The sequence below is a fragment of the Malus domestica genome, chromosome 03, assembly GCF_042453785.1.
Source record: "Malus domestica chromosome 03, GDT2T_hap1".
Taxonomy (NCBI): domain Eukaryota; kingdom Viridiplantae; phylum Streptophyta; class Magnoliopsida; order Rosales; family Rosaceae; genus Malus; species Malus domestica.
The window spans coordinates 34263426-34282691 of NC_091663.1; the positions used below are offsets into that span (position 1 = coordinate 34263426).

At 39.5% G+C, this 19266-nt stretch overlaps 1 protein-coding gene across 4 annotated transcripts; it reads right to left on the reverse strand.

Moving 5' to 3' along the window:
- Positions 1-1307: 1307 nt before the first annotated feature.
- Positions 1308-18720, reverse strand: LOC103432298 (protein SPIRRIG-like). Of its 4 annotated transcripts, none has more exons than XM_070819377.1 (19): positions 18071-18720; positions 16927-16996; positions 16385-16470; positions 15580-15715; positions 15443-15499; positions 15151-15327; positions 14503-14694; positions 14298-14363; positions 13914-14028; positions 12625-13781; positions 11655-12354; positions 11472-11574; positions 10164-11269; positions 8326-9976; positions 5118-8165; positions 4447-4755; positions 3936-4242; positions 3515-3661; positions 1308-3074 (listed from the first exon to the last, which is right to left on the reverse strand). In XM_070819377.1, exons 1-19 carry the CDS (start codon positions 18265-18267, stop codon positions 1899-1901), a joined length of 10800 nt encoding a protein of 3599 aa, XP_070675478.1. In that variant the 5' UTR covers positions 18268-18720; the 3' UTR covers positions 1308-1898. The 4 variants fall into 4 exon arrangements, with proteins under 4 accessions (XP_070675478.1, XP_008368709.3, XP_070675479.1 ...); XM_008370487.4 differs by having other exon boundaries at positions 12625-13784; XM_070819378.1 differs by having other exon boundaries at positions 12625-13784; positions 15134-15327; positions 18071-18681.
- Between the last annotated feature and the right edge of the window lie 546 nt (positions 18721-19266).

The window sequence follows — 19266 nt, forward strand, 5'->3', positions numbered from 1 at the left end:
TAGGAAATTGGTTTCACATCTCTCTCTCTTTTTCATCATGCAACTTGTCACACGATAACAGATACAAATATATCGTACTGGAGGCTTTATACAGCCGATAGGATACCAAAGAGTGCTATGGCATCAGGTTCGACATTTGTTTCTTTCATAAAGTGGCATGGTTCAAGAACCTAGTTTGCAAACCCATTGCGAACACAACAAGCGATCATGCTCGTCCAAGACACAATATCCTTCGAGTCAATCAATTCGAACATCCGCTTTGCATATTTCACGTATCCACGCTCTCAATAAAGGTTGACAACTGCATTTTGTAACACCAGGTTGAATATTCAAATATTTATTCTTAGAACGTATTGATTTGACCTCATAGGGACCACCACCCCATAATATGTTGCCGCCAAAAGCTCGTATTTAAGCAAGAGAATCTTCGAAGTGTTCTTGAACAACTAGAAAGAGATTCTTTAACCAGAAATAATTTAGTTCATATGTAAAATGCTTATCTAGAAATTTTCGCAACTCAATCATATATAATAGAACCATCAAAGATTTGACCATTCGAACTCTGTCCAAAGAAACGCATGTCAACGCACCAAAAGCCGCTAAAATGCTTTCTACCATCATTGCAAGCTGCAAATCAGAATCCAATCCATTTGGATGTGTGAGCAAAGTGCCCAGTGAGTGAAAAGCTTCCCTGAGTCTTCCTCCGTCGCAAACCTCCTCCAGGGAAGGGAATTTAATGGCGTTTTGAGGGTGTTTAGAGAAGTGGAGAGACGGGTTTGGCAGAGTTTTCTTCGACATTGGGTGCAGTGCACGGCGGAGGAAGTGGAGGGGCAGTAGTGTCGGGCTGGAGTAGCCATTACATTAGCAGAGTACGTGAGCGCTGCGCGGGATTATATCGTTAGCACATATTACAACAAGTGGAATGCATGCATTTTTATATCGTATGCTAATGGACGGGGATGGGAGATTCGAACTCAAACGCAATACTATTGGACAACTTGACCTAACCAATATCAGCTTAATTTTTTTTTTCCAAAGATGTAAACTATTTATATTTTGTTTTGTTGTTATGTATTCCGTAAAATGATATGTTTACTTAAAACGAGAAAAGTACTGTCAAGCTTTTGATTTATTATTCAACACCTAACACAACGAAGTAAAACGAGAAAATAATTCTAATACGAGTTTTAGTAAACGCTGGAGAAGTTATGAATACTCGACCAGGTTATGAATTAGAGCAATTCAACCACCCAATTGTGTGTAGGAAAACATTCACAACCTTTTTTTGGAGAGAGAGAGAGAGAGTCTTACAAAATGAAATGGGCAATAATAAGTGCCCAAATGCACTATTTCAAAAAGAATCGTAGCCAAAAAATGCCCGCAATAGACCAAATTAAGCGTTCCACATTCACACTGGAACCATCATTTTTTCACCCAAACGTCCCCATTCCTGGCACACTACTCTGCTATACAACTTCCATCGCACACTCTGTTAGTCCCAACTATTTACATAAAAAATAACAAACAAAAAAAACTGTAAGACTTGGATGCTCCTCGTCCGAAATGGAGAGCATCCTCCTTTCCATCCCAAAAGCATCCAGTATTGCCTTCCCAATCAGATGCTCAACCCAGGTTAGCAAAGATCCCGGTAGGCAGCACGCTTGCGTGGGTTTCAACATTTAACAATTGGTTTAAGAGTGGATTCTTCTTTCCTGTCAATCCTGTACAGTTTTGCCTTGTTCCGGTCCAGGCCAGCCCTGCTGTCGGAATTGTCCCACCTTTTACCATGTAGTACTAGCACCACGTCCGTTCTTTTCATGATGAGGGTCCGGGTATTAGAACTGAAAGCTACCCCCATTTGCTGAAGTTATTATACCTGAATCAAAACTTTAGGATCATCACCCCTGATTCATTGAAGCTCTCAAGCTCTCATCTGGCACTGTCCATGACAGCAAATGCCCACCAGAATCCCCACTTAGTAACTGCTTGAGGTCATTTGTAAGGAGAAGGGCAGTAACGGGATGCTTATGAAACTTGAGCACCTTGTGGAGGACCAACCTGTACTCTGGTGCTTTATCATTGAGATTTAAACCCCCCAATCCATTGCTCGTTGACTTCTGTTGGGAACTCTCGATGTTGGTGTGGTGAACCATTTGCCAAACCTTAACAGCCCCGCTCTGATGACCGGTTACAAACCAGTTCGTATCCAGCCAATCAGAAAATGAACTACTTGTCACAGAAAGAATTGAATCAGAAGGCAGTTGAGACGTGTTAACCATTGCAAGACAGTCCCCATTAACGCTCCAAACTGCAAGTAAAATTCCAGCTGCTGTCACAATTTCCCCTGTCAAGTCATTCACATAAATTGCAGAAATCGGCGCTGGGAACTCAGGGAGCTGCCTAACAAAAACCAAGGAGCTGAGATCCCATACAACAACAGTGCAGTCATCTGATCCACTCACAATCAGCATGTAAGGCTGGCTAACATGAAGACATGTAATTTTGGATGTGTGGGCGCAAAGTGCCTTCTCCAACTGCAAGCGTCTCAAAACACGAGGACCGTAATTACTGATTCTCCAAACAGAAACTAAGCCATCATCAGCCCCAGTGACCAGAATCTGACCATCATGGCTAACGCCAGTACACTGAATCTGGTTGCCCCCATGAAGATTCTCGTGTGTGGATAGGAGTCGATCTTGATCATAGTTCATAAATCTTAAGCTACGATCTGGAAAACCCCATGCAACATATTTAGTATACGTTCTTGGCTTAAGCAAACAATTTGTTCCTGCCACTAGGATTTTCTCGTTGACAGTAACAATCTGAGTTATAGAAGACGATGTCTTGCGTATCTCATGCTGAACAAGATGGTTTGAGTACTTGAGTGGATGAGGAACCCTTCTGTTGACCTGCCTTTCCACATGGGGTTTGAGGAATAGCTGTTTGGGTGTCTGCCCAAAATGATTAATTTGTGCTAGAATTGAGGCTTTCATTGCAGGATCTGTCACTGAGTCTATGTCTACACTCCCCTCGTACGTGTAGTGATAGAAAACATTCACAGCTTCCTCAGCTGCCTGTCAATTTCAAGGAAATTTATAATGAAAAGCAGATCAAAATGGAAAGAGTAAAGTAGAACACGAAGTCAGGACCAGAAGTAAGTGTTTGGCACAATGAGATCCAGAATGAAAAATAGTCGGGTAGTATTAAATCTCAGCAAATTTTCAACCAACAATTTCTTTATTAAATTGAGCATGTAATATCTGTTTGGTTGCAAAAATAAGCACACACAAAGATGACTTCACTATTCACCAGTTCAAGTTAGGTTTGGGTATATCTCATGCAATCACACATATGTGGGCAATGTGTCTCTAGATGAGTAAATACTGAGCTAAAAGATGAAACTAAAATGATGCCACAAATTTCATTGAAGAACTTCCAGGTGCACAACTTTATGAGGCCTATTAAAAGCTTATGAATGAGTTGCAGTGTGCCAAAAATGAATCTCAATACGAACCTTTCCTCTCTGTTTATATCCAAAAATGAGATCTATCCAATGATGCAAATTTTGTGAAACGTAATCAGATTCCAGGGCCTCCCTGTGCTTCCTGATGAATTCTCTAGCACTGCCTTTAGCCCATGGAGGTAAGCCAACATCACCAACCTAATGATAGAAATTAAAGAGAGAATGTTTCAGTTCTCAAACAGTAGAAAAGAAGAAGATTCAAATAGCATTGGGCCAGAGTACAGAACGCATTTCCTATACCTAAACTATTACAACAGAAGAAAACCTTTGTTTGCACATCTAATTTCTTTTATTAGAAAGCAAAATAAAAAGCTGTACACGTCTACGAGAATGGTTGGGCCCTCAAGGTTGGTTAATGGCTTGAACATCAAATAATTTTTTTTTCTTAAGTAAAGGGATTAAGATGTTTCACCTTCTCTCCTGATTGTTTCTCACCCAAATCAAGATTGAAACGATTTTCCAGGAATTCTGGCATGTAGAAAAATTCAGGAATCAACTCCTTCACATCTGATGTGTTGCCCTTTCCAGCTGCACTGAACCAAGTATCTCTAATACTATTAAAAAGACGATCAGCATGGTCAAATTGCCCTCCTTGTAGCTTTTGATTCTCTGCACTGAACGGTGGTAGGCGTAGAAGATAGAAGAGGACAATCCCAGCACTGGAATAATGAGAACCATAATGGAATTTTGGGACCTCCGGATCGTCCCAGCTCTCGTACCTGAGTAGAGAATGAAAGACAAGATGAATAAAGAAACACTACTGCTAACATACATCCAAAAATGTATTTCTGCATATAGAAAACCATGATAGAGAAAGTGCTTCATGTGGTTAAAACAACTATATAGAACTGAAACAGGAAAAACTTCAATCAAAGACACAACTTAAAAGTGAAATAAGAATAAAACAATGGAATTCATATTACCTTTTCCTGAATTCTTCTTCGCCCTCTAACGTTTGACAACCCATCGGCTTGTCAAGTCCACGAAATGTTTTTGGATCTAACAAGTCCAGGTTTTCACTCTCGTAATCTGAAAGAACCCACGGAAAAACTGGATATTGGGTAAGATCACTGTACCCCCGTCCTGCCAACGTGTTGAGATGCATGAGGTACTGGAAATTGCTTATTTCTCCATTTTGCCATCTCTTTGAAAAGGACTTGGCCATTGACTTAAATAGTCGGCTACCCTCATTGCTTTCTTGTTTTGCTGATCCTGATATGGTTGTGTCCAACCTAATATGAATAGAATTATGAATTAAATAATTACTGGCAAAAATCCGAAAGGTAATGCAAAAGATATTAGGCAGGAAACCATCAATACACAAGTAAAACAATAATATAGGTAAATCTGCAGTTCATATCTTAAATGCTATGTTCCACGATATACGCTTGCATAGTTTCAACATCCTGAGTCCCTAACAAGGGCACACAAACACAGAAACACAGACACACTCTGACACACTGACACACACACACACACACAAACACACTCTGGTAGACCAAAAAAATCATGCAAAAATATATAAATACATCAATTATAACGTGAAAAGGACTACTGGAAAAAAAATTGAGGAAATTGGGAATTGATTGCTTACATGCTATTTCTAGGAAGATTCATGGCTACCAGATTTCTGAAAACTTCTTCCCTTTCTTTTTTGTGGAACACCAGGAGATCATTACATCCATCCATGCTAAAAATTTCAACAGCAACAGGACGCAGCTGGTAATCACGCTTCAAAAGCTCATGAACACTGTTAAGTTTCCACATGTTCCAAGGGTGAGGTAGACTACCACTAGTACAGACTTTCTCCTTTCCCCATGCACCACCATTATAGGCCCATGCTCTTCCCCCAACTCCTGACTTTTCTGTTGCTCCCCAAGATGAAGTTGACTTTGACTGGAAATCCAAATTAACATCCTTCTTTACACCAAGAGCCTGATCAATGATAGAGAGTTCATCTTTGCATTCCTTTTCACAAATACACCCAGAGTCATCGATATAGAAATTTTCAATCACATACAGAGAAAGCTCGCCGATTAAAAATATACCATCATGCTTGTCCAGACCCATAACTCGTTCACAATTGTATCGAAATCGTATCTTTTCAAAAGGTTCCAGATAAGGTCTGATCAGGTATTCACCATTATCATGAAGTTCCTTATCTGATTTATCATCTGTGACTTTGACATCATCAATTCTTGCAGAAGAAGATTGCCATGGAGACCCTAGGTCAGATCGTTCTTGTACACTGTCATCATTGGGGACAGATGCTGAACTAGATTTGCCACCAAACTCGAGTGCAGAGTGCAAACTTGCTTCATTGAGACTACTAGCTCTATCATCATTCCATTCAGTCCTAGCAGAAGCAACATCTTTGGCATTATCTGGTTTTTTAAAAAATGATCCATCATACAGCTCACCATCAAGGCCATTCTGTTTGGCACTATCAGTCAGAAGTTGAAAGAATGGTTCAGAATCGTTATCAGAAGCATTCAGATCATTCTCATTTTTCTCTTTGGACAGCTCTGCTTTCCCTACTTCAAATTGTCCATCAAGAACATTTTGGATGGTATCAAGTTTCAATCTGCAGCGCTCAAGTTTTTTGCGCATCCTGTATGGACCTTCAATTGGACAAAGCTGCCAATCAGGATCCTGATTAACGGAGGATTTTCGCATTGGAAATATTCCCCGCTCATGGACAAGTTGTTGAAGATGGGTTTGCCACTCGCTCTCAGCATGCAGAACCCATCCATACTTGTCTTGACGCACAACTCTTAGCTCAGTGGACATAGCATCGCGCACCAATTCTAGTGCATATCTCCGTTCATTCACCTGCTCCCAGTGCTTTACATCTAACTTTGACGCATCCCTTGATTTTCTCCCCATTTCTCTCTTGCGACGACCCTCCATAGCTTTAATTCTCACTCCTGGGAATTTTGCTGATCCAGTAATATACTGTACCCACATAATGGAAGCACACTGCTCTAGTACTTTATTCACCAACAATTCAGAACTTTGAAGCCATTCAAAGAAAGCAGATAAATTTTCAGTTAATAACTTGTCAAATCCCCCATGTAGCACATCCAGTTGGTGTCCTTGGTTTGGCTTTGAGACCAGCAAATCTTCTAGAGCCACCCGACGATGCACCAGGAGATACTTGACAATATCAACAGCCAAGTTCTGCACATTCTGTCGTTGGTCACAGAGGAGAGAGATTAAATTGACACAAAGACAACAATTTATATCTGTATCCATATTGCTGGGACAGAATATAATTCGCCTGTGAGCAACTAATAACTGTAAGACCGTGCAGATATCAATTCCTGAATTATCAAGTGAAGAGTTGGAGGAAACTCTCTTCTTTGATTCAACTAGCAAACCTAAGCACAAAAGCAGATCATCTTCTCCTATTGAAGACAAGAATGATGGCAGAAAGCAATACAGTATCATACGATTTGTATTTTTAAGAATTGAATGTATATAAGCATCAAGTTGCCTGCTCCCTCTTCCAATAGATAATAGGCTCTTCCCACTAGGAGTAGCTTCTTCAATTCGACCATCTTTATTTGCCAATTGTAGCATAGATAATAAGAACTCGAGTGTCTTTAGTATTCCAGAAGGTTGAGGAAAAGCGCCCATATATGCACGATCCACTATCATCCAGCATAATGAATCTAAATTTGAGGACCAACGATTTTTATCTAGCTTTTTCTCATTTTCTTCATCATCGCGCAAGAGACGCCTTTCCAGAAAGTTCATCAGTCGACTAAGGCACAATCCCTGGAATACCAACATAGAATCTGCATCAACATATAATGGAACACTTTCCAAGATTCCCTCTATAATTTGTGATACTTTAATTTGCTCAGTCACAAACTCAGACAGAACTTCTGCAATAAAATCTAAAACAGCAGTGGCTCCGGCAGAACAAGGACCACCTCCATAGCCACATTCATCCATTTCAAGAAGTAGCTTTGGACTAGCTGAAAAAAAGGTACTTGCAGTAGAAGGCCCAGGAGACTTCAGGTCTGAAGATGGATCAAATTCAGTGGTAGTCACAGAAGAATCAATGGAAGGAGTGGCAACTGAGGGAGATTTGGATTCATTATAGCCTCCACTTCCCAGCCAAGATGTCAATGCTAAAACAGGAGAAGGAGAGAGTGTGAGTGGGAGTCTAGAACTAGACTTCTCTGATAAATTGGGAGAATCCAGCATGGTAAACGATGTGGAACTCTGAGAATCCACTGGTTTAATGGGCTCCAGGGTGACCCTCTTACGGAAATTATAATCATTTGTGCTGGAGGGGGCGGAAACCTGGTCAACATTATCACTTTCTAAGCTCTGAACAGCTTGTACATGGTCTTGCACTGATTTGTGTAATTCCTGCTTGGCTGCAGTAGCGTTGGTCTCTGTTTTATCATCAGTCCCCGAATTTGGGGGAACAGCCGTGTCTTCAGAATTTGAACTCACCTGACCAGGAGGGAAGCTTCCAACACTAATGGAGGTTTTGGCAGACTGATCCTGCTCATGAGGTAGGCTAGAAAATGTGTTCTGGGAACTACAGGAATCGTCACAATCATTCAAGTTCTTCTCTTCTGCCTTTACAGATAGCTCCTTTGCCATCTTCACAGCATGGGCCGCTCTGTAAGAAACCAGATAGTGAGTTAAGTAAAAAAGAAAAGTTCAAAAATAAAACCAGTGAGTTGAGTAAAAAGAAAAGTTTCAAAAAAAAAAAATCCAGTAAAATTTAGATCAAGTAAATAGTATCAATGTCAGAAATACTCAAGAGTCCCATGACAAACCTGACACAAGAAAAATATAGGTCAATGCAGCTTTCAAGAAACTCTGCTCTTTTGCAGACACCAGTGAAAGGGGAACACATTTTTGCCAAATCAACCATAAATCTCAAGACCGAAGTAGCAGCAAAAGGGGCCGATGCCTCCCCACCCATTAAGCGTGCCGCATATGTTTTATGCATCAATGCTTCACCTTGCAGCTCCCCAGCCATGTCTGCATTTCCATTCACAAGTTCTGCCACAAGGCCAGCACCAACCTGGGAAAGATTACCAGATTGGTGAGCAAGCATTGACTGAACGCTCAGCCTATCAAATGTAGATTTTGCCATGGTAATAACAGATTCCAACAATTCTACGAATTTCAGTTCCACAAAACTTCCATCATTTGGCATAAGCGCGTGAAAGTCTAGCATGCGAACTTCCGGCAATCTAGGATAGACAGACTTTCCAAATATCAGACAGAACAAAATGTAATATATGTCTGGGGAATCATAGAAGCTTGGAAGCACCCGGTTCAAGCCTTGATAACCTCCACTGGTGCGAAATTTTAGTGCAAATGTAGGGGATGAAGTAAGACAAACTCCAAGAAGAGTCATGATCCACCTCATACTTGTTGGGTGAACAGATTCGTCTAGAAAATATGTAATCAATTTAGAAGACACAATCTTATGCCACTGCTCAAGCACCTCTTCAGATTTAATGGTTACTTGCAGATCAATAAGCATCTCCAACAGCATGTTTCTCACGATTACATGCTTTCCCATGGCCTCACGCATTATTGGATGTCGGGGTGTCAAGTCAGGTGGATCAAATGTCATAATCACAAACCTAACCACATGTTCCAGTTCAGAAGAGAGAAACCCATCTTCCAAAATGACACCAAGCAATACAACCAATTTCTCCAAAACGGGAACTTCAACATCACCCCTTTGAAGAGTAACTAATAAATGTTGAACAAGGTTTATTCGGCGCAGAACAGTAAGGTTATGATTTCTGTACCAGTGCATGGACACTAGATGCTCTAGAAAACCAAGAAGTGCAATTTGAATTGCAACTGGTGCAGTTACCCACAATGTCCAATCCAACAAGACATGTTCAACCATGTCTTCATTTGACAAGACAATGCAATTTGAGGTTTCAGCCGGAATATCAGCACTTTCAAGCTCTGAAATATGGCTAAATGAATCTTTTTGGGCAGAAAAATCATCCATGTCTCCTTGAGATCCGACTGAAGAAAATTCATCACGAAACCTTGACAAGTTAAGTTCCTCAAAACTTGTTTCCTGCATTGTTGTAGCTGCTGACAAATTAGTTCGATTATATATCAACTTCCTTGGTTCTGAAAATGAAGCTTCACAGGCAGCAATCTGGAAAAATATCTCAAGACATTGCATGTCGAACAATGACATTCGACGACGCAAAAAGACAGCCAGCAAATGGTATCCCCGGCATTTCTGCATGTCTCTCACATTCTGAGGATTCTGATGAAGGGCAGAGGCCAGTAAGGTAAGGGCCATGTGTAGCATGTCCCTAGTCTCAGCAGCCTCAACTAAGGCCAGGATAACAGTCATCCCACCGACCAGGCAGACAGTATCACCAATTACACATTGCCTACATAGGTAAATATCCCCATGAAGACGCCCAAATCGTGGTATACCTGCACAAAACTAAAAATGAGAACAAAGGAAATAGAAGAATTCAAAAAATCTAGATCCACCAGTTTTTCACATGCATGCATATATATATATATATATATATATATATATATATATATATATATTTGTATATAATCATAAAAATGTCAAAATTTGGATGCAATATGTGAACCTTTGTCTTAAACATACCCCCAATAGGAGAAGCAGCTGCTGATAATGGATCAACTAGATTGAGCATGGAGACCTCCCCTGATGCTCGAATAGCTTCTGCACAGGTTCCATCAAATGCAAATATAAGCTTCTTCCCAGAGAGCTGTAAAGAGAGAGAACCTAGCCTCTCCAAGTCCCAAACAATTCCACTGCCATCTGCCTTGGAGTCTCCTTGCTTATTAGATATGTCAAGCTTCTGTGTACTAGAAGCCAAGGTCAAGTCAGCATCTAATGTATCTAAGATAGCCATGCTACCGCCACCACATGCCTGGTTAGGGACAAAACGAAGAAGATCTGTGTCCTGGAAGAGCCCTCTATATCCTCTACCAAGAATGTACATGAAACAAATACAACCTGAGGTGAGCACCTCCTCAAAAAGGTAGCAAGAACGGACCTTCCAGATCAAGTCACTAACTCTTGCACAAGTAACTGGAGTCCCAACGGTTACCTGCAAAGGTTTTCCAATCGGAGATGGAGAATATCCTAGTTTCCCTGTGTGTCTAAGCTTTCCATCAAGATACACATAAGCAACACTGGCTTGGAACAATCCAGCAAGAGCATTTGGCTTGCTATGTACAACTGCAAGGTGATGCCACCTGCCTTCCTCAAGTTCCAATCCAGAAAACGATAAGGAGCAAGAATTGCTAGTTGCAAGGGTAAGAACACCATCCTCATCAAGATATAATTCTGCATAGAATGCATTTTCATTATTTGCTGCACCAACAGAAAATATCCTGAGAATATGCCGTTCATGATGTTTCCTGGCAGAACTGCTCCACTTCTTAAAAGGACCAGCTTTGGACTCTGTTTCTTTTGCTTGCAACTTCAAGAGATTTCGAAACTGAAACCAACAGACAAATGAATAACCAGCTGCTGGAGGCCATGATCTTTCTCCCAGAGAAACCTGAATGGAAGCATGACCAATCTTGCTCATGTCCATCTCTACAAATGGCGCAAGGGAAATATTTTCTGAATCCTCCATGACAATTAACCTTTCCATCATGTCCACAAGTATACGACCTGACCTCATTGACCTCATTTGCAACACATATCTAATAAGCACTCGAAGTTCTGATGCAGATAGCCTGCCACCACATACATAAAAAACCTTGTTATTCAAATTGAATAAAGTCAAACCAGCACTCTTAATTGCTGAGAGACACCTCAATTCCCAGAAATCCATACATAATTGCACAGGAAAAGATTTTAGATAAAAATAAAGGGAAACAACAATGAGAACTGAACAGAGAAAACAAATAAATTCGAATAGATGTACACAAGTCCCACCTGTATGCCCCAAGTACTTCAACAATCTCCAGAGCATACTTCATTAATGGAGATGAGCCCAAAAGGAAGGGGTGAATGGTTTCCAGCAGAAGTTCAATGCAACCTAAATACATTAGACAGGGTAGAAAGTGAGAATACTGGTCAGAAATTTAGATACTTAGCAAATAATTATTTTTTTCGCACCTATAGAGGTGAGGTTTTCCTGATTGAAGGGACCAGCACGAGCAAGCCTTTCAATAAGGTTAAGAACTTCAAGCTGCATCTTTGGAGTAAAGAGCAGTAACGACCGAATAAGAACTCTGACAGCACCAGCGTTAAACACCCGTTCCTTATCAGGATGAAATGAGCCTGATGTGGTCATTATTGAAAAACTTGATGACTCATTATCAAGCACATCCGAGGATGTAACACTTTCTGATGTTAAGAAGGGTGGAAGCACAATTTCAAGAGCTAGTTCAAACAATAATTGTATGACTTGCTTTTCACAGTCCACACTAAGCAAGCCTGACTCAGACAGAAGATCATAGAAAGTTTGGGATGATATAAGTGTGTGCAATTTTGTCCTATTAACAGCATTATCACACACTCCAGCAGTCACTAGACGCAACAAATACGTAAACACCTTAATGTAAACCTCTAAAGAAGATTGATCTGAATGCTCTCCGTCACTTTGGAAACTATGGAGTGTAGTAAGCAGAAGAGAAAAACCAGTGGCTTCACCAAAAACCCTCTGAGCTGAGTTGTTAACTCCCAGAATGCGCCATAAAGCCCCCATAGTGTCGCATTTTGCATCATTTTGAAGCCTGTATTGAGATCCCAAAACACTGGTAACCATTCCACTTTTTAGAATTTCAACAATCACACCTAATTCTTCAGGATGTGCCTGATCAAAAATGAGAAGCAAAGTTATTTTGACAATCAACAATGGCAAAGCTTGATGACTCAAATACTATTACAGTCTGCACAAAAGCTTCTATAACTGCTAAAACATCCACAGATTCTATGTTATGAAAGTTCTGGATTTGTCCCTCATTTTTATTTCAGAATTATATGAATGAAAAATTAACAAGGAATATAAAGGGACAAGAATTGAATTCAAAACCATCGAAATTCAAAAAACTTAAGAGTTACAAGACTAATAAAGCTAACAAACCTGGGTACTATCTTCAATGACCAAACATGACAATACCCTAAGCACCCCTGCACGGTGTGTGTCAGACACAAGAAACGGGAGAACAGCAGTTACACCATTAGCCACACGGAAAGATGATTGATTGGTTTCAGTTTTCTTTAATAAAGAGACCATACAATCCCATGCAATAGTAATTGTACGGTCAACTTCAAACATAGGAAGCTTCACTGAACCAGATTCCATTAACCTGGGTGATGAAATAATTACGTCCTTGCTGTCCAAGTGCTTTTTAAAGCTGCTTGAGCTGGACTTTCTCTCCAACTGATTAGTATTGCCACTTTGATGTTCTGAACCCAAAAGCAACTTGTGCTGCTTCAGGTCATCCAACAATACCTCCAGGACACCAACTTCTCGGAGGACCTTTTTGTACTGCTGGTCAAAAGATAGAAGTTTTACCAAAAAAGAAAGTACAGTGTGCTTTAACTCTGATGATATTGGTTGCTGCAACAAGCAACAAAGTGACAGTAACTCTTGCTCAGGGACGCAATTCACAACAGTCACAGCATACTCAAGAATTTTTAGAAGTATCTCTTGGGAAGATGGAGAAAAACCAGCCATATTTAGGATGAAAAGTGGAACAGTCCGTAACTGCTGGCACAACTTATAATTTTCAAGATGACTTGAAAATATTTTGAACATTCTATTCAGAACTTCTGCTTGCAACTCCCTGCTATCTGCTTTGAGGAAAATATCCTGCAACATCTGAACTGCTTCAAGGTCTTTGACTTTATTATTGTCCTTTTCCCAAACTTCATCAGCCAATCTGTCTGAAGATGGTGTACAACTTCTGCTATGGCCACTGGACCTGGTATGAGAAGACTTGGAACCTTTCGATTCAGTTGAGCCAGTTTGAGCTAGATTAACAAGAACATCAAGCAACCTAGACAGTGTGGGAGAAAGTTGTTCAGCTAAGGGTCCTTTTTCTCCCCTGGAATCCTGCATGTCTACAACATCCTGTGCATGGGAACCGCCTGAAGCAGAATTTTGGTCTGAAGATTTAAAATGAACAGAATGGAACCCCTGACTTTTCGGCATTGAGGAAAGTGTTAAAGCAAACTGTACAAGGAACTGATAACCATGGGCATTATGTATATCCTCCCTAAGCCTGACACCACCAGCTTCTACATAACAAAAATGTATCATATCAGAACCAACACATACTTAAGCTGTAGAAAATCATATTAGAAGAATACACCACAAGGAAGAGATGTTTAGCTCAACCAAAGAAGGAAAACTGACGAGCCAATTACCAGGTCTATATGACAATTCCACACATTCAAGCAGCAAATCCACAATGCCCATGGTATATGTAGGATCACCACAATCAGGATTGAAATCTTTGACGGCCATTAAAAGAACTTTGATCTGCACAGGGGGGAACAGAAAATCATAGTGTGAGAATTTAAAACGATAACAAAAAAACCATGGATCAAGCCATGATTTGAAAATAATACATATCAAAAAAGTCAGCATAGCCTGTGTAGTCATCATTGGCTAGCTTATGTTCCTGATAAAACTACATTCTTATACAACATTAAAGAGTATGCGGGAGGTATGATGGTGAGTTGAGCAGGCATATTCAGTGTAGTTAGGATTTAACCATTACAGTGCACGCATATAATATATCACCATACCAGATGATGTTTACGAAGATATTGTGCAGTGCTCCCATTGTCATTGACCAAAAGAAGACCAAGAATCTGGAAAGAAAACCAGAAGTTAGCACAAACAAAATGTTGTTACGGGTTCCAAAACTGATTTAATATTATGATTGTGGAAAATGTTGCTATCCAATTATGTCTCTACAAATAGGGCAGGCAATACGTGCAATGTATCTACCTGCATAGCATGTCTGTGAAGCTGGATGCTGTGCAGCAGAACCAGGCCCTCCTTATATCGAGAGAAGACTGTCAAAGAGCCATTCGCAACCATCTGAAAGAGCAACTGAAGAGAATCATCCTCAATCAAACTTTGTGCTGCCAAAGGATGGTTTGCCAGCGCTTTCATAATATGCACAACACTCCCCTCTACCTGCAATTTAAAGGTTACAAACCAAAAGAAAATTTAAAACATGCCATGAACTGATAACATAGCAATTACAACGGGCTTGAAAATCAATATCAAACATAAATAAAAAATTTCTGATAAAGTAATAATGAGAGGTTTGGCCTAATAGGGCAAGTGATAATGAACAGCACAATAACGTACAAGCAAAGACTAAGTTCAGTATGAGAAAAATGTCACACACTATTAGCTGTAGTTCAAATATGTCAACTATTCACCTCAAACAAGGAAAATAAAGATGTTAGAATACCCACAAATCATGGCAACGTTCAAAAAATGTCACACTTCAAAATGCTACAAGGTTCTCCTTCTACCAAACACAACATAACAGCAATTAAGCCTATTGTGTTTTCAAATCAATCTTTGCATACATCTTTGTGTAACAAACATGTATGGTTTTGTATACCATTAAGCAAAAGCTACCTCAAGCCGACGGACTTGACCAGCATCACCATCATAATCTTTCTCAGTTGAAAATAGTTCATCACGATCAGTAGCCTTTTGCTTTTGATTGGCTTCATCAGGATCCAGAAGGGCATTGAGAATATGAATGAGACAGCAAAATATACCCGAATCAAGGAGTGATTGTTTATCAATAGGCTGCAAACAGCATAAGGATACAAGCATGAACAGGGTACGAATGAAGGACAAAAAATCACTCAAGTCCGTCACAACCAAAGAGGTATCTAATCTAGTGAAATTAACAAAATTTTACCCCAGAAGCTAGAACTTGTAAAGCAGTTAACAAATTTGAACCAGGACTGATGCCATCCTGCACAGAAGTAAATAAGATTATGACTTCAGGAAACAGATGGGAAAACAATGATGACACCCATTAAAATAAAAGCCAACCTTTGTGACTTCTGAAAAAAAATTCAGTACTTTTTCCACATCCAAATGTCTTTTTCTGCTGCTGATTTTTAGCTTCTCAATATCTGTTACAAATGCCCTTCCCAGGACAAATGAGAATATATGTGTTTCAACTAACCTGTGTTCATCAAAACTTGTTAGTCAACAAACTGGAATTTTTCCCTCTTTCCAGGATACAAGCTCAACAAACTCAAGGTAAGATAAATTGCAACCAACAGTTATAGAAGTGGCAGAGTTTAACTTATACAAAAAGTTCCAAACCAAGCGAAAGTCATTTTTCAGGATTCATTTTCTAACGTAAAAAAATAATAATAATAATAAAATAAAAAAATAAAATAAAAACGACTTTAAAAATTCAAACAAAATTATGCATCTGTACATACTCAAATTTAAAATCAAATAAACGTCTCCAACTCGACATGACAACAGATTTTGGTAATTGGATCCAATAAAGATAAAATGAGGAAAAACATGTTTTCAATGACACCAGTGACAGAAGAAACAAAGTGGAGTAAACAACCAATACTTGTCCAACCCAGCTTTAGCAACACAAAGTTGGCTGGTTATGCTGGGAACTGATCTATTTTGATTTGCAGAGACACCACAAAACCAATTCGGTACACACATAAACATCAAATGAATAATGAATTGTTCTTAAAGGAAATATTGTATACATAACTTGCTTCTATATTACAAGGTAAAATTAAAACAACATCTTTTTCCCATTTTTTGAAGAAATTATGTACTAATCAATGCAGAAGACCAGAAAAGGGGAAAGCATTCATACATGGTAACTAATTGAGCTACATTTGCATCCTGCTTTACTAATCTACAAAAGACATCTACAGTTAAATTCAAGGCCGCTTCTTTCTCCTGCATGTACAATTAAAAAAAAAAAATTAGAACCCATGATTTTCAGTTACAAAAAATAACTGCATACATGTATAAAAGAAAAATACACTATGATGAAGATCCTGCCTAAAAGTAAAAGTTAATGATTTGAAATGTTTTATCCTAATTTAGAGAGGTTATTGGGGAATTCACTGGTGATTTCAGTTGATTAGAAAGCTAATTGCAGATCTGATTTCTGGAAAGGCTTTATAAATAGGTCATGATGTAACTATTTGAGGATATTTTTTTAAAAACCTATTTGAGGATTGACTATCATATATTTGAAACTCTGGACTCGCTATTGCTCTTCATCTCTGTCTCATTCCCACCCCCCTCCTCTTCTATTTCATCCAGCCACTCTCTCCTCTTTTTCTCGTTATTTATTCTGCATCACATTACTAAAAAAGGTAATATATGGAATAAGTAATGAAAACAAACCTTTTCAGAGCTGGATGACCGGAACTCTTCCCAAAATCTTTTGAAGTCCAATTCCAATTCATGTTTGTCTCTGTTTTCACAGGCATTGGATGTTAATGATCTTGTAATGGTCCAGTATCAAATTGAAATATAGAATCTACAAACAACTAATACCATGCTTCCTTGTGGAAGATTTATATGAGAATGCAAATCATAAATTTAGATGTTGACACTTACAAAATTTATGTTATGACTCCGGTAAAAGAGACAGCATTAACTTTTTACTTTGGTACCAGAAGATTGCACTAACTTTTTGCTACTTCTTAAGCTAATCCAAACACGTTTTGAGTCGCCAGCAGAAATTAACAGCTACATCCTTCACCTCTATTGTTTTGTACAAAAAGAGAGATTATACATGCATGTATAGGCTAGCCTCTCTATCCGCCAGACATAGACTATTGCATTTTCCTTTCTGAAATCATTCAGGCATTACAATGTTTGGAATGCAAAGGTATCAATCAACGACAAACGAGCTAAAGCCACTAGGTTTGATGACTAAAATCTAACCCAAACCAGGATATGCTAAAACAGGAACCCATTCAAAGACGGGTGCATTAGCTGATCACATATAACCTATAATGACTCAGGAGTTGCCAACATAGTGCCATGACTGAGATGTCAATGAAATCAGTGCCAAGGCAATGCAACCATGCTACACTCTAAAGTCTAAACCACTCCGACACAATAGAATTAAAAGCCATATTCATCCATTTTGACACCATCAGTTGCCGGAAAATTTGTATGGACAACGGCAACAGACCATCCACTGGGTGAGACTAGACGAGCCAAATCTAACAATCTCGCATTTGATCATACACCAAGCTGCAAAGCTAGTCAACAAATCCCCATCACAGCACATTCACTAAAAAATAAATTAAAAACTAAAAGCTTTCTTAGAGTGCATAACACCATTGAAGTATTACCAAAACACTCAATCCACCGCCCACCTAAAACCCATTAAACCCCAAATTAACAAGAAATTACTAAACAAATTAAACCCAATGGCGTACTGAAAACTTACTACTTTATCAATATTAACCTACAGAATCGAAAACCCAATAATTTAAACAAGCGAAAAAAAGGAAAAAGAAAACGAATGAAGTACCTTGAAGGCGAATACGAGCCGTGAAGAGCTGAATTAGCATTATTATTGGCAGAGAGAGACGAGGACGAAGAAGCGGCGGCGGCGGAGGCTGAAGCAGATAAAGAAGACGACGGCGAATGAGTGAGACCGACCTTCTCCCTTAAGTCCTTAAGCAATGTTCCCCATTTCATCGTTTTCCCTTTCGATCCCTGAAACATACACCTCCTCTCTCATCCGCCGCACCAGATCCAAGCTCCTCCAGAAGGATCTGATCCAGCCACGGAAACCTCGCAATCAATTTTTCCCAAACCGCAAAAAAGTTCCAGGAAAATATATTTTTCCCGGAAAAATCAAACAATCACGGAGCTAATAAACCAATGCGCCCGAACGGAGAGCGATCGGATTCGGAGTCGGGTCTCGTACCGGAGCAGCAAGATCCGGCGTTTCGAGCTCGATGAATCTCGGCGTTTCGCTGCTCGTTTCTTGCGCGTTTCTTTCTTCACTGCGACGGATTTTCTTTTCCGGATTTCGGTCGATATTTTTTCCGATTTTTTTTTTTTAAAATTTTGTGTGCGAAAAACGCGGAGTCGCGGACTTTGGAGGACAAAAGCGAAAAAGCAACAAATTGAAACGAAATATAAAATGTTGTCTGTGCCTGTTCTCGGACGGCCTTGTTCGTACTCTCTCTCTCTAACACTTTCTCTCTCTAGAATAAAATATTCAAAAAATAATTGAAAATAAATTTTTTTTTCTATGCAATCATCGACCACGTCAGCATGGGATCCACGTCTCCCAGGCTTCCACGTGGCGTAATGAGATGAACGTGCCTCACGTGACTGCCTCTCTCTCTCTCTCTCTCTCTCGAATCTGGATCTCTCATTTCGGAGATCCGTGAATCGTGTCCGTTGATCATACATTGTACTGTCATAAATTATTTTTAATATTATTATTTAAAATTAAATACAAACAATACCTAACAAAAACTAATATATGATAAACAGACACGATTCACAAATCCCCATAATCCTCGTCAAAGGAATCCAGAGAGGATCCTGTTGGTTCTCTCTTCCGGCTAAAGCAAAGGACAAGGATTGTCTGCCCTCCACATGCCCTTCTGTTTGAGTGGTCACGGTTAAATCACGTTAACATTTTATATTACTATTCATTTTTGTCTTGTTATATGTATAAAAAAACAATATAAGATATGACGTGACTTA

Coding starts and splice junctions, on each gene's coding strand:
- LOC103432298 (XM_008370487.4), bottom strand. CDS start 18,267: ATGTTTCAGGGATCGAAAGGGAAAACGATGAAATGGGGAACATTGCTT. Junction 16,471..16,926: donor GGTCATCCAGCTCTGAAAAG/GTTTGTTTTCAT, acceptor TTGTACATGCAG/GAGAAAGAAGCGGCCTTGAA. Junction 3,662..3,935: donor AGAAACAATCAGGAGAGAAG/GTGAAACATCTT, acceptor TTCTATCATTAG/GTTGGTGATGTTGGCTTACC.